The sequence below is a fragment of the Microtus ochrogaster genome, chromosome 16 (genome assembly GCF_000317375.1).
Source record: "Microtus ochrogaster isolate Prairie Vole_2 chromosome 16, MicOch1.0, whole genome shotgun sequence".
Classification (NCBI taxonomy): domain Eukaryota; kingdom Metazoa; phylum Chordata; class Mammalia; order Rodentia; family Cricetidae; genus Microtus; species Microtus ochrogaster.
Window position 1 is genome coordinate 30,056,552 of NC_022018.1, and position 15,278 is coordinate 30,071,829.

At 43.1% G+C, this 15,278-nt stretch overlaps 1 protein-coding gene and 3 non-coding genes across 4 annotated transcripts; 3 read left to right on the forward strand and 1 right to left on the reverse strand.

Annotated features, from left to right (window-relative positions):
• Positions 1 to 1,416: 1,416 nt before the first annotated feature.
• On the forward strand, positions 1,417 to 2,434 carry LOC102002296 (vomeronasal type-1 receptor 4-like). Its single transcript, XM_013349101.1, has one exon. It carries the CDS (start codon positions 1,538 to 1,540, stop codon positions 2,432 to 2,434), a length of 897 nt encoding a protein of 298 aa, XP_013204555.1. The 5' UTR covers positions 1,417 to 1,537.
• A 3,896-nt stretch (positions 2,435 to 6,330) lies between these two features.
• On the reverse strand, positions 6,331 to 6,426 carry Trnai-uau. Its single transcript has 2 exons — positions 6,389 to 6,426; positions 6,331 to 6,366 (listed from the first exon to the last, which is right to left on the reverse strand). It is a non-coding gene; the product is annotated as a tRNA-Ile (tRNA).
• A 6,279-nt stretch (positions 6,427 to 12,705) lies between these two features.
• Trnaa-agc lies at positions 12,706 to 12,778 on the forward strand. The gene has a single exon. It is a non-coding gene; the product is annotated as a tRNA-Ala (tRNA).
• Positions 12,779 to 13,678: 900 nt separating this feature from the next.
• Trnav-cac lies at positions 13,679 to 13,751 on the forward strand. Its single transcript has one exon. It is a non-coding gene; the product is annotated as a tRNA-Val (tRNA).
• The last annotated feature ends 1,527 nt before the right edge of the window (positions 13,752 to 15,278 follow it).

Genomic DNA, 15,278 nt, shown 5'->3' on the forward strand with positions numbered 1-15,278 from the left:
CGGCTCAGTTTATGCAGGACACAGGTGGGATCATCTAGACATAGACATTTAAAACAATCCTGTAAGTTTCACAGAAAGAAGAGCAGTGTGAACAGAGGCATTCCAAGTACTCAGAACACACAAACTCATGAATTATGCAGATTTCTCCTATTCTAGGAAAAGCATCCAAAGCTTACCACAAATCCCTGAGAAATGAGAATGGAGCTCTCAGACATGAAGAATAGCATCCTGCTAAGGTTGAAAGTTCTCGAATCAGTTCAGACTGATGTGGAACAAAGAAGCCTGCCTGATATACAGTTTGGAAAAGAAACAGAAGGAGAAGCAGACTACAAAGCAAGTTGACATAACTGCTACTTACAAGGCCCCACAGAGGCAAATGCTATCATGACTCTTTGATGGGAGAATTCCTACTCATCCCAGTATACTGAAACCTCTGTACTGTACGCAGCCAATACTGAGGAGTCATAAGTTGTTAACTGCACCCATCTCAGGGCTGCACCTAATACCTCATTAATCCCTTTTTTCCATCCCCCTCATCTTCTCCCCTGGTGAAGAGCTGGTCCCTGCTCCCTGAGATGCCTTGAGGTCACTCACTGGAGTCACAAATGTCCTGAATCTCCACTGGGGTTATGACTCTCTGCTACCCCCTCTCCTAGGAAGAACTACAGAGTTCTGCTAGACATACTCTTTAGCTGCAACCTGGTGGGTCCATGAATTTTTTCAGCTATCTACTTAAAACTCAGTTTTAACTGTCAGGCCCTATCTGGAAAGGTTTTTCCATTTGATTTGACATTGAGGGCTACCTTAAAAAATAACCAGTAACATATATATGGAGTAAAGTCACAGAATGGTCAACATAGAAACTTTTTAAAAACTAGGCTATAGAATAGAAGCTTTAAAACTTCAAAGGCAAATCTAGAAATTGTTATGTTAGTCAAGATGCAGATAAGAAATGAATATCCGACAAAGGAGGGGGCAGTGTGGAGGGTAAAGTTAGCAGATCTGAGAGATGTTACAGCTGCTGACCCAGCGGGGTTTCCCAGTGTCTGTGATGTGGGGAAGCAGACAGGGTCAGCATGAACCTCAGATTTGGGAAATTAAGTGGGGAAACATGAAATAGAATGAGAAACAGAGGAAGAAATCTTGGTTGGAGAATCTTGGAGTTCAAGTCAGCTATGCTGAGAGTTAACTAGAATAATCCATGCATGCAGACAGAAACACACACACACACGACTTCAACAAGTCAATTTTGCTAGTGTAGAGCTCAAAAATAAAAATGTCTTTAACTCTTTAGATTTTGATTAGCAGTTACCAAACTCACCTGTCAGAGCACACACAATATCCCAGAGTCAGCACTGGGGAAAAGGAGGCTTTTTAAGGACCTAATCTGCAACATTACATGTGTCCATCACTGCATCTTGCACACGAGGAAATGCTATTGTGTAAAGTGTGCTTTTCAGGTTCATGTCTAACATTACTGACACTTTCTTAAAAAACTGCTTTTTGGACACAAGTTTTTCTACCTAGGAAGGAAGAAATGGTTTTGAAATTTATTAAGGAAGCAACTTTCCTCTTCATGACTGTGTTTGGCACTCTGGGAAACATTTCTGTTTCTGTGAATTATATGTGCAGTTGGTGGCGAGGCCCTGAAAAGAAACCCATCCACCTTATTCTCATCCACTTGGCTTTTACAAACATCATAATCCTTCTTGCAAAAGGATTGCCAAAGACAATGGCAGCTTTTGGTTTGAGAAGCTTCCTAGATGACATAGGATGTAAGATCATTGTTTACCTGTCAAGGGTGGCCCGTGGGGTCTCCATCTGCACCAGCAGTCTCCTCACTGTGGTCCAGGCCATCATCATCAGTCCCAGAGCATCTGGGTGGAGGAGGCTCAGACCACAGTCTGCATGGCACATCCTTCCATTCTTTTCATTCTTTTGGATACTCAATGCTTTAATAGGTATGAACCTAATCCATTCCATCACAAGTGTAAGCCTGAATATATCACAGCTTAAGAATAGTTACAGCTATTGTCATTTTATGCTAGAAAGTCAGAAAACAAAATGGATTGTTCTCCCTCTCATGGCCTTGAGAGATGCTGTGTTTCAGGGAGCCATGGGAGGGGCCAGTGGCTATATGGTACTTCTTCTCCACAAGCACCACCAGCATGTCCTCCACCTGCAGAACTCCAAGCTTCTCTACAGAACTCCCCCTGAGCTGAGAGCTGCTCAGAGTGTCCTCTTTCTGATGCTCTGCTTTGTTTTCTTCTATTGCACAGATTGTGTTGTTTCTCTATTTTTAAGTCTCTCTTTAGTGGACAATTCCTTAATGGTAAATATTCAAGAATTTATGACCCTTGGTTATGCAACGCTTAGCCCCCTTGTGTTGATTCACAGGGATGGACTTCTGCCTGAATGTTGGCATGCTCAGTAGGAGAAAATGTCTCTCTCCTTTATCTGTTCAATGAGTGTGAAAGAGATCTCAGTTCTACAATATTGTCAGTAAGATGAAGTCTTACAAAATAGTTTAAGCATGGGCTTATTCTCAATCTTCCTGGTGACTCAGAGCCTTGAGTGCAGAGAGTGAGGGATACTGTAACAAATGACAGTAACATGGAAACCTCATTTTCTATTTTGCCACATTTTTAAAGGTACTTTGGTTTTCTTTCTAACTTTTCTACATTTGTATTCATTCATTGTATGAATAGTTTGGATGCATTTATGTAGCACATGCATGCCTGGAACCTTCAGCTTCAGGAAGAAAACCATCAAATGTCCTGTGACTGACTGAAGTTAAGTAGGTATCTCTGAAGTAAATTATGACTGCCAGAAATTGAACCTGGCTGCTCTAAAAGACCAACCAGCACTCTTAACTACTGAGCTATCTCTCCAGCACTGAGAAAGTAACTTTCATTAGAATTTGTAGAACTCATTTCACACCTACCATGACTGGAAGTATGCAGAAGAATTTGGTGGATTGTATCACAATTCACCATGATTTAAACTTGTTAGTCCAAGAAATTCTTTTTCTTGCACCTGGCACTGTGCTTGCTAAATGCTAATACCACAAGGCTATTTTGGGATACTTCAAAGTGTCTGTAAGTATCCATCCATAGAAAAGATTTCATAGAATTGTGAAAGAATTACATGTACTCTGCATTCACCTCAGAGAAGCCCAATCAATGCCCCCAGTCACAGAAACTAAATGCCCTGAAACATTTCATTGGTGTAAATTCATGAATGTTCTCTAGGAATAAAGACTATAGACATGGGATAAACTAGAAAACAAATTCACAGTAAACTTTGACATTTTAGTGTCTATAGTTTCTATGTTGATTAAAAATGTGAATTTCCTTTTTACAAGATTAATCTGCCATGTGATTGAAGCAGACTGAGGCTTGTTAGCAGCTGCCCTTTGTTAATGCCTGGTTGCTCTCCACAACACTATCCAGCTGTTTGTCATCAAAGAGCTGCAAAAGGATCTCATTCTACATCCATTTAAGTGAAGGATTCACTGCTTGATTTCTTAAATTAGATCCACACAATAAAAAGTTGACATGATTTTAAGACTCTGATAGACCCATTCTGAAAAATACTTATTACTATAATCACTGGACATAAAATTGTTGAATCATTATAGGTATATTTATGCTTTAATTTTTAAAACTTATCAGTCATATTTGACTAGAATGTTTTTAAACACTTGGGTGCATCATGAATTTACTTTATAATGATGAATATGTATTTATTTTTTGCTTGATTACACGGTATTACACAAAACTTTTAAGTGATCTGCATTACTCTGTGCTTTAACTTATAAAATAGTTTGTTTTGTAATATAAATATTTATTTTATTTATGTCTCTATATGAGGTTATGCCTCATTTTTAATGGGTGCCAAAAAATTAAAGGAGAGAACATTGAGTTCCTAGAAGTTCTAAAAGTACCAGATTCTTTCTTAAGGATATAATATGAAGCAAAAAACTGAGTCCCAATATCAAATAAATGGATTTATCAACATAACCATATAAGCCTTGCAGAATACAATCCATACTATTAGCCAAAAAGAGTTACTAAAAAGTTTCAATGTTAATGTAGTCTGCCATATTGATTTATTAATTACCTGTTATAGAGCAAGTAAATTGTTTTAGGTGTAATAATCTTTATTGTCCAGCAGGTAGCATGGTTGCAGAGTTGAGATTAGCAGCGATGCAACCTGTAGTGACACAAAGGGTCCTGAGCTACTTTAGTTTCCTGCCTTGGTACTGGTTAAATACTGAGAAAGAGGAGGGGGCGTCTGAAGCTGTTCCTGGTGATGCTGCTCAAAGCCATCACTAAACAACCCTCGACATCCTATTTGTCTGGGAAAAGAGCCACCAGGGGTTTTAGAAATGAAGGACACAAAGCAAGGTCTTCTGGAAAGGCAGACAGGTACATTCGCATGGAATTTGTGTGCAAACCGTGCTTAACATTAGATGCATATCTGAGGTGTCAGTGGAAACAAAACAAGAAGAAAAAATGCAAAAAAAAAAAAAATAAGGTCAGGTACCTTGCAGGAGAAAACCATTTACATTTACTTCAGACACCATTCTTTTCATCAGAATGAACAGAAATTTCTCCATGTGTTTCTCAGATGATTTCCCCTAGAGCTGTGTAAAGTCAGAAGATGGTGTGGAATAACATTATACAATCGCCCTTCCTCGAAGTAGATCTGGAGGTGTGGAGACTATCCAAATATAACACATACTTTTCTCAGGAACCTTATCCTCACCCACTTGACTTTTTCTAATAGGATGACAGTGACCAGAAATATAGCCACAATGTTTTATTTCAGAAACTTCCTAAGGGATTGACTGACTTAGTCACTGTACTATTGCTATGAAGAAACCCCATGACCAACCTATTATAAGAGAAAGTATTTAATTGGTAACTCTCTTACACTTTCAGAGATTTAGTCCATCATCATCATGGCAGGGAGCATGGCGGCATCCAGGGAGCTGGAGAAGTAGCTGAGAGCTATATCCTGGTCCTCAAGCAGAGACCGAGACTCTACTCCTGCATAGGCTTTTGAAAACTCAAAGTCTGCCCCCAGTAACACACTTCTTCCAACAAGGCCACACCTACTCACCCTTATGAGCCTTTCAAATGTTGCTGCTCCCTGGTGACTAAACATTCAAATGTATGAGAGTATGGGGGCCATTCTTAATGAAACCACCACAATGGTGCCAGTTGTAAAGTTGTGGTCTGTCTGAGAAAGATGGCCCAGAGCCTTCCCAGCTGCTCCTCCTTTCTCCTCCATGTGGTCCAGGCTGTCACCATCAGTCCTAGGGCAACCCTGTGGACAAAGTTTAAACCACAGACATCATGGCAAATTCTTTCGTATCTTTAATTTTCTGCTAAGTTCCAAACTTGCTTTGCTACAACAACGAGAACAGACCTGGAGTTGGAGTAAATAGTGGATATTGTTATACACTACCATCCTGACACATAATGAAATGACTTTCCCTCTCTCCTGGGGTTCTTTGAAATGTCATCTTTCAGAGTTTGAAGGATCAGCAGGCCCAAGGCACTCGTATTTACAGACGTCACAAGCGCTCACTCTGACGTCACAGCTCCACTTCTGTAAACAATTCCTGTCCAGAAATCGGAACAACACAGACTGTTCTCGCCCGTATGACCGGCTCCCTTCCCTCTTATTGGGTAGATTTCATCCTCTCCTTGAGCACAAGCTCCACAGTGGAGCTTGACTGTATGATGCTAATCACTAAGGCAGTTCTGACTGTTGTTAGCTGCTCTCTGCCACTTTATCCTCATCTGCAGAGATGGTCTGTTAGCAACCTGCTGGAGTGCATGTTAAGTGCAGCCAGTGCAGCCAGTGCATTCTCCCTTCATTCTGCCTGAACTAAAAATAAATAAATAAATAGGATTTCGCTATGTACCTTCGGCTGATCTAGAAGTGGCTATCCTCCTGCCTTAACATCTCAAATGCTAGACAGGCACAACTACAGCACATCTTGTCCTAAGGTTCTAATGTATCACAACATTAAAACAAGAGCAGGAAAGAATCCTGTTGCTAGGTAATCTTAAACTAATTCAACATTTCCAGGAAGTTCTAAAACCGACTCTTATCTATCGTTCCACAAGACCAGCATTATCATGTGACTTTTCCTTTGCGCTGGGGGAAAAAATATATTCCTCCCCAGCCAGAGCATAAAAGCAAGGTAGGAAAGGCAGAGGTCCAATTGCTAAGCAACACAACAAAGCCAGTATAGGCTGATTTTAAACCAAGTTAAAGAACACGAGAAGGAGGCTCGAACAAGCTTGAAAACAATGCTCCAGGTGAGGCTCGAACTCACAACCTCGGCATCGCTCTCGCGCACACACTGCTGTATAAGTACCGCGCGCTAACCGATTGCGCCACTGGAGCACCCACAAGATACTTCCGGTCACTCGTTATACGTCCTACGTGCAACATCCAACGTTTGATAGACCACAGTATGGATGTGCAGTGGACGTGCATTCAGCGTCGCCCTCACCCCGCCCCACCCCCGGAGCGGGCTCTAACGGTGGTGCTGTGCAGGTGCACAGAGTTCAACCACGGATGCCCTGACTGAGGCTCTGAAGCCGAGACGGAAGGATAGTGGCGACTTGGAGAGCTGCACATCCTCCAGCCTTCCCACCAAGTGGCTAGCTAGTATAGCCTTCACGACCCAGGAGGAGGCTGCTATCTGCGTGACTCCAAAGCCATTCCCTGTGCTCCACCTTGGCGTGGAGAAAACTCCCTAGGAAGACGTGGAGCCCCGGCGGCAAATGGGATCCCCCAAAAGCTGCGTTTTGTCTTCTGCTTTGGTTCGGTCAAACAAAAGCTGGAGAAGCCAAAGTACTTACTTCCAGAGAGACTAGGACGTTCCTGGGGCTTTGCCTTATGTTGCGCAGTCGCCACACACAGTCTGGGAGTGAACAAGAGCTCTGTATTCCTCAGGCAACTGTGTGAAAGTCCTCAGTTGAAACTAGGGAAAGCATCCCAGAATTGGGTCTGAAATTCTACCTGTCTCCGTTTAAAATTAAACTAGATATTTGAGAGACATCTGTGTTAAAGATCCCATAACAAAGCATGTTTTAATGAAGGGGGACTAGAGAAAGGGTACTTCTTTTCTTATTGTTGATTTTATTGAGCTCTACATTTTTCCCTGCTCTCCCCTTGTCTCTCCCCTCCCCTTCAGCCCTCTCTCATGGTCCCCATGCTCTCAATATACTCAGGAGATCTTGTCTTTTTCTACTTCCCATGTAGATTAGACCTATGTAGGTCTCTCTTAGTGTCTGCATTGTTGTCTAAGTTCTCAGGGATTGTGGTTTGTAGGCTGGCTTTCTTTGCTTTATGTTTAAAAACCACTTATGAGTGAGTACATATGATAATTGTCTTTCTGTGTCTGGGTTATCTGACTCAATATGATGTTCTCTAGCTCCATCCATTTGCCTGCAAATTTCAAGATATTTTTTTCTGCTGTGTAGTGCTCCATTGTGTAAATGTATCACATTTTCCTTATGCTGACATTTCTGCTTCAGATGCTAACCTAAGGCACTTGCTGTAGACACTGAGGGTGCTGCTCCAAGGAACGGACCAGGAAAAGGGGGGCAGCAGAACAAGCAGTGTGAGGAGCATCAGAGTTGAGGCATTTGCTCTCCTCTCCAGAAGGACAGACAAAAACCCAACCAATGAGGCATTTTTTTTTCTTATGTAAAGATAGGGTCTCTCACTACATAGTTGTCGCCTACATTGGGCCTGCCCACCTTGACCAGGATGGCCTTGACTTCTCGATCCTACTCCACCTCAAAGTGCTGAGATCTAGGCAGACCCGTTCCTATCAGTTTCAGACTCCTGGGTTCCTGTCTGGAGACCATAGAAACTCTTTCTAGGTTCCTCCCTCCTAGTGAGGTTACGGATTTGAATCTGTCAGAAAATGGGGCTTCAAGAGAGATGATCTAGGACCAGGGAGAGAACTCGGCAGGGAAAAGTCCTTCCCGCCAAGACCGAGGACCTGAGTTTGATCTCTGGAATCTGCAAAGAGCGCCAACTCCTGCATTTGTCCCGATCTCTGCACAGGAGAGCTGCCACTCGCTCCTCCCCTGCTTCCTAAAAAATACAGGTAAAAGAATGAAAAACAGAAGACTGTTTACATCTGCTAAGCCGAGAAGCTGGAGGGGAGACAAATGTCGGGAAGGCAGTAGATGTCAACAACATAAAGGAAGTGGATCACTGAGAAAGTACGGGAAGGTTCCAAGAACGTTCCAAGAATGTTGGTTGAAGTTCCAAGAATGACCTAAGAAAGGCTGCGGTCCTGACTATGAATCAAAAAATTCTTGCTGTTGCCCGGATGTAGCCCACTGAGAGCACTTGCCTGCCATGAACATGGTCCTGGTTTAAAGCTTTCCCTTTCTGCTGGTAATTGGAGTGTTGACTATAATCATTATATTCGAATACACCCATGTCACGAAAATCTTTGGGTTCCCACGCTTGGGAGGACTCTCTGGATTTGTCCTTAGAGAGGGAGGGATCCATATCTTGAGAGGATCACCACTGTAAGGGAGATTGGCCCCCTCGCAGTCCCACAGGACACACGCACACCATATTCTCAATCCCAGGGCCAAGTGATGTGGGGGTGGGGTGCTGCAAAGGCAGCAGCAGCGGAGAGTGCAAGGAAGCAAGAGAAGCAAGAGCAGGTATTTCTGCAGCACTGGATTTTACAGAGAAAAAGGGTGAGTCTGGCCCAAGGATTAGCTGGTAAATCGTGTTTAGACGTATTAGCCAAATGATGAATTTTGATTGTTGGTCATTGGTATTTTGTCTCAGGATCCCAGTCAGTGATCAAATCTCAGAATCAGTCAGTGGCCAAATAAGGGAATGGTTCTTAGGAGACTGGGATTTGGACCACTGATCCGGTCATCTCTCTTCTGGCTGTACTATGGCCTTGTAGGACAGTATACCTCAAGTTTGTTTTAATTAAGAAGGCTTTTTAAATTATATTTTTATTTGCTTTTCATCGAACATTCCTGTACGATGTAGTTCTTTGTACTACAATACTTATTTTATTATTAAAAAAGTCATCTTAGCAGTTTGAGCAATAGAGAGTGAAGAGTGTTAGTAGTATGTTTAAAATGTCACACTTTCTAATTTTCTGATGATACCTGTCATGTATTGTCCCGAATCTCAAAAAGTAGCATGCCAGGAATCTATCTGAAAATTCTGAGAAACTTTTGTTTTTATTTTCACAGTATGCTAGAATTATAAATTGTATCATTGTTGGTGAGTAAACTTACTGTGCGTGTTCGTGTGTGTGTGTGTGTGTGTGTGTGTGTGTGTGTGTGTGTGTGTGATAAAATTAAAAATAAAGTTGGCAGAGAAGATATGCTCCTGGGCTAGAAGTTCCAAGGTCGTAGCTTAGGGCTGCCCACTCCCACCTTCCCACTAGCCCTTGTGTGCTGGTTCAGGGGCAAAGCATCTGTGAATTCATACTCTTGTTCTCTGCTTCAAACACATTGGTACCAGGCCTCCTATAACAGCTATGCCTCCAGCTGTCTTAGAATCTCTATGGGTAAACACGGCCTGACCTGTTGAAAGGAGGCAGGTGAGCCTTCAAAACCCCTTCCATCTTTGCATCTCTGAAGCAACCTCTTGGATGTTGAGAGATACCCCTCCCTGCATTTACTTCCCTAGTTCTCATGTTCATTGGGACGACTCCTAATGTAACCTTCTCTTACTTTTAGCCTGAGATTTTGGCCATTGAGAAACCGCAATGTGAACAATTAATTGCCAATGTCAATTCCAGATGGCATCACCTGCCTGGTGATGACTCAGTGATAAAATGCGACTTACCCTGTGATGTCCTCTCAGGGACACAGTTTTAGACACATTGTTCTGTCCCAGAACAACTTCAGTATTAATGTTTCGTGACTTCAGAAGCTGACAAACTGACCTCTGAAAATGTGCCCAGTTCATGGGCGACCAAGAAAATGAGAATCAAAGCCCTGTGACGTAGGCCTCACTCCTATCCTACCAGAAAGAGGAGAGAGAAAAGAGCTGGTGTTCCTGAGGCGTGGGGAAAGGAGGATGCTTGCTCAGTTTTGATGAGATGTAAATTATTACAGCCGTTAAAGGCCCTAGACTGAAAAGTCCTTTAGTAATGTAGCAATAGGGCACACCGCCAGGCCTGACTCACTCTTGCTCTGTCCATGGTGAGCATCCTTGTCTTCTGAGACACTGGCTCCTCCACATTCTCAGAAGGATTTTCCCAACAACCCAGATGCGGAATTAAGCTACTGTCCATCAGGACAGATGAAAACAGCAGCTAAACATGGAACGTTAGCTACGCAGCCTTTTGTAAAGCGGCTCATTACCACATAAGAATCTCGGCTCTTTGCAACCACTGGAATGAAGCTGGGGACATGGTGTTAAGTGAGATAAACCAGCCACTGAGGGAAAAATTCCACAGAACTTCACTTATAGCGTGGAATCCGAGTGCTCAGAGAAGAGTGGAGCCGCTAAGGGGCTGGTCATGGAGGGGGCGGTCACCTTAGTTACTTTTATTTAGCTAGCCCATGATACAAATGTATACAACGAATACCACCATAGGATCATTTACTGAGCAAGCTTTTTAATGTATCTACAAATGAAGGAATTTCAACAGTGTAGGTAGTTTCTGTAGTGTAGTGGTTATCACGCTCGCCTAACATACTAGAGGTCCCCGATTTGAGACCGGGTGGAAACAAGATCAACAACTTTTCCCCACTTCTGTTTTCAGACCGTCAGCTAACTCCCTACATTTTTCAGCCGTTACCACATAAGAATCTCTGCTCTTAAGTTTTCCTTTCACTATCACGTTTTCATGGGCCCTGGATATAGCAGGTAAACATTGTGAGGACCAGTGGGTTCAATAGGTCTCCAACAAAGTCCAAGAAAACCAGTAAAAATGTTGGGGGATTAGCTCAAATGGTAGAGCGCTCGCTTAGCATGCGAGACATGCCCACATTCTCCAGTTACCGTTTAGTTACCGCTAAATCTGGATTTCTATTAAGATACTGAGATTTTTTGGCATTGGAAACGTGGGACACATGAAAACAGCAGATAAACATGGAACGTTAGCGATTCAGCTAAGCGGCAACCACTTGAATGAAGCCAGCCAGGGACGTGCTGTTTTTAAGTGAGGTGTACCAGCCCCCTAGGAACTGGAATCTGAGTGCTCAGCTGGCAGCAACAGGGTAGAGCGTCTCACCAAGGGCTGGGATGGAGAACATCAGCCTTCTATTTTAGTTACCTCGATTTAGCTTTTAGCTTTTTTTATACAAATATATACAACAAATATTATCAAGCCATTTACTAAGAAAGTTTTTTGTTTGTTTGGTTGGTTGTTTGGTTGGTTGGTTAGTTGACTTTTCGAGGCAGGGTTTCTCAGAAGCCTGTCCTAGAACTAGCTTTTTTTATTTTATTAATTTTTTTCCGTTTATTTATTTATTAAAGATTTCTGTCTCTTCCCCGCCACCTTCTCCCATTTCCTTTCCCCTCCCCCAGTTAAGCCCCCCCCCCCTCCTCAGCCCGGAGAGCAATCAGGGTTCCCTGCCCAGTGGGAAGTCCAAGGACCACCCACCTCCATCCAGGTCTAATAAGGTGAGCATCCAAACTGCCTAGGCTCCCACAAAGCCAGTACGTGCAGTAGGATCAAAAACCCACTGCCATTGTTCTTGAGTTCTCAGTAGTCCTCATTGTCCGCTATGTTCAGCAAGTCCGGTTTTATCCCAGGTTTTTTCAGATCCAGGCCAGCTGGCCTTGGTGAGTTCCCGATAGAACATCTCCATTGACTCAGTGTGTGGGTGTACCCCTCGCGGTCCTGAGTTCCATGCTCGTACTCTCTCTCCTTCTGCTCCTGATTTGGACCTTGAGATTTTTGTCCAGTGCTCCAAATTGGGTCTCTGTCTCTGTCTCTTTTCATTGCCTGATGAAGGTTAATATTCAGGAGGATGCCTATATGTTTTTCTTTGGGTTCTACTCATTTAGCTTCTCTAGTATCACTAATTATAGGCTCAATGTCCTTTGTTTATGGCTAGAAACCAAATATGAGTGAGTACATCCCATGTTCCTCTTTTTGGGTCTGGCTTACTTCACTCAGGATAGTGTTTTCTATTTCCATCCATTTGTATGCAAAATTCAAGAAGTCCTTGTTTTTTACTGCTGAGTAGTACTCTAATATGTATACATTCCATACTTTCTTCATCCATTCTTCCATTGAAGGGCATCTAGGTTGTTTCCAGGTTCTGGCTATTACAAACAATGCTTTGTATATATAGAGCATATACTTTTGTTGTATGATAAGGCCTCTCTTGAGCTTTTGTAGACCAGGCTGGCCTCGAAGTCACAGATATCCGCCTGCCTCTGAGAGCAAGTGCTGCGCTAGCACTGCCCGGCTTACTAAGCAAGTTTTGGATGTGTGCCTCCAAACTAGGAAACTTTGAGCCTTTGGGGAGTTTTCATAGTGTAGCGGTCATCACCAACGAAGCCTGTTGGAAACATAGTTAAGACTTTTTCTCTCACTTTCTCTCCTGTTTTCCGATTCTCGGTTCACTCCCTACAGCACTGGTTATAGCAGGTAACTTTGTGAAGACCAGTGGGTTCAATGGGTCTCCTAGAAAGTACAAGAAAACTAACAAGAACATCGGGGGATTAGCTCAAATGGTAGAGCGCTCGCTTAGCATGCGAGAGGTAGTGGGATCGATGCCCACATCCTCCAGCTGTTTATGTTGCCGCTAAAACCACGTTTCTGCTGAGGTGACAGACTTTCTGGTATTGCTACAGCACTGGAAATGTATTCAATTAAAATTAATTTTCCTGCGTAAATTTTATTCCTCTTTTGAGCGCACAATCATTTGGAAGTTTCCCCCACCCACATCGTTATTCTGTATATTCACCAAGTGTTTGTACGAGTCTCTGTTACTTCACTGGCCAGACATTAAGTCAGAACATCTCCTGGGCCACCAGCCTTAGGATTTTTTTCCTTATCCACGGCTGCCGTAAGTTCCTTGCCGGCCTCTACTGGAATCTTTCTTTTCCTCGTCTATCTCTTTGCCCCCTCGACCATGTTGGTGGAGGGCTGTTCTGCGCCTCACTGGAGCCCTGCACTGCCACCGACGGCGTCGCCCGAACAAACTCGGCCGGAGTGGAATCCGCTCTACTGCTCTCAACTTTCCATTTCTAAGCTCTGTTTTAAAGAAAGTGTAAATCGTATATTAACAGGTTGCTGTGACTTTTTGCGTCACCTGTCCGGGTTCTCTGATCTCAAAAGCTCTCCAGTGTCAACAGCGATTTCCTCGAGGTGTCTCCCGGTGATCAGGCTCCTTCCCTCCGTGTGATTTTCTCTCACGTGGTTCCCCTGTGATGCTGCGTCTCCATCCCGGAATTCCTACACCCGCGCTTCTCCCTCCCGGAGCTCTCTCCCCTTGGTGCGCCGCCCAAGCCACATTTATTAATCTTCCCCCGGGCCATGTCGCCTCTCCACCGTGGCTTTTATCTTTGGTTTGGTGGCCTTCCTTGCAGTTTTCTCTGTTAATATGGATCTGTAACTTCTGGATGGCACTAAAAAAATACAATGTCCGTCTTGGATGGAAAAATGGTAAGACTACTTGTGTGTTGTGTTTCCGTAGTGTAGTGGTTATCACGCTCGCCTCACACGCGAGAGGTCCCCGGTTCGAAACCGGGCGGGAACATTACCTTTTGAGATCTCTGAAGTTCTCGGGTTTTCAATGGAGCATACACATCCATTTTTCTGGACCGATTCTGTCATTATACTGAAGTATGTCATTGGCATGCCTAATCTCTCCAGGACTTTTATCACGAAGGTATATTGTCAAGGACCCTTTATACATCTAATGAGATGATAAAGTTTCTTGCCTTTCAGTCTATTTATGAGTGGATTATGTTTATTGATTTACATATATTGAACCATCCCTGCGTCTCTGGGGTGAAGCCTTTTGAACATGATATGAAATTTTTTCGATATGTCTTTGGATTCGGTTTCTAAGTATTTTGTTGAGAATTTTTGCATCTATATCCATAAGTGATATTGGTCTATAATTATTGTTGGGCCTTTTTGTGATTTTGGTATCAGAGTAGTAGCTTCGGGAAAAAAAAACCTAGGAAATGTTCCTTTAGTTACTATTTTGTGGAATATTTTGAGGAACATTGTTGTTTATTCTTCCTTGGAGTTCTGGTACAGTTCTGCACTAAACCTTTCTGGGCCTGGTTTGACTTGGTTTTGCTTTGTTTTGTTTTGTTTTGTTTTGTTTTGTTTTGTTTGGACACTTCTATTTTTCCAGAGGTTATGGGTATGTCTAAATTGATCTTGACTTAACTTTGATAGGTTGTACATATCAATAAGTTCATCCATTTCTTGTTATTTTCCAATTTGGTGGAGGAACTGAGACACCACCCCAGCCACAAAGATCTTAAACAATCTGTGCAGAGTAAAGATGGCACAAAACTTGTGGGAGTGGCCAACCAATGACCATGAGAGGGAGTCCGTGCCTGACATTGCTGAAGGGCCAGGAACCAGAGGTTGGATAGCCAAGAGTCCTGGGATAGAATCAAACATAACTGGGGGAGGGGGTGGGTCCATGAAATGATCCCTAAGGATACTCTGCTATACTTGTAGACTGGAGCCTCGCTTACTTGTCATCAGAGATTCTTCATCCAGCAACTGATGGGAGCAAACGTGGAAACCCACAGCCAGACATTAGGTGGCGCTCAGGGAATCTGGGGAGGAAGGCTTGAGGAGTCAGGGAGGACACACAGAGAGTCAGGGACCAAGTATGAATCTGACCTAGTTTTTCAGCATATATATTATGGTTGTGTAGCTTGCAGCTCTTGTGAGACAGGGACTTTCTCTGACTCTTTTGCTTGCTTTCGGAACTGTTTTCCTCTTACTGAGTTGCCTCATCCATTTAATACAAGGGGATGTCTTATTACAACATGATATGCCATGTTTGTCTGATTTCCTTGGGAGGCCTCTCATTTTCTGAAGGGAAACAGGAGAAATGGATCTGGTGGGAGGGTGGTTGGGGAGAATGGTGACTGGGAGGAGAGAAGGGAGGGGAAACTGCAGTTGGGGTGCAATATATGAGAGAAGAATAAATTAAAAAATGTTCTAGGTCTTTGATCAGATTTTATGGGTGTTTTGTGACTGGGTTTTTTTTTTTTTTTTTTTTTAAGAAGACGGCATACGAGATTAAGCATGG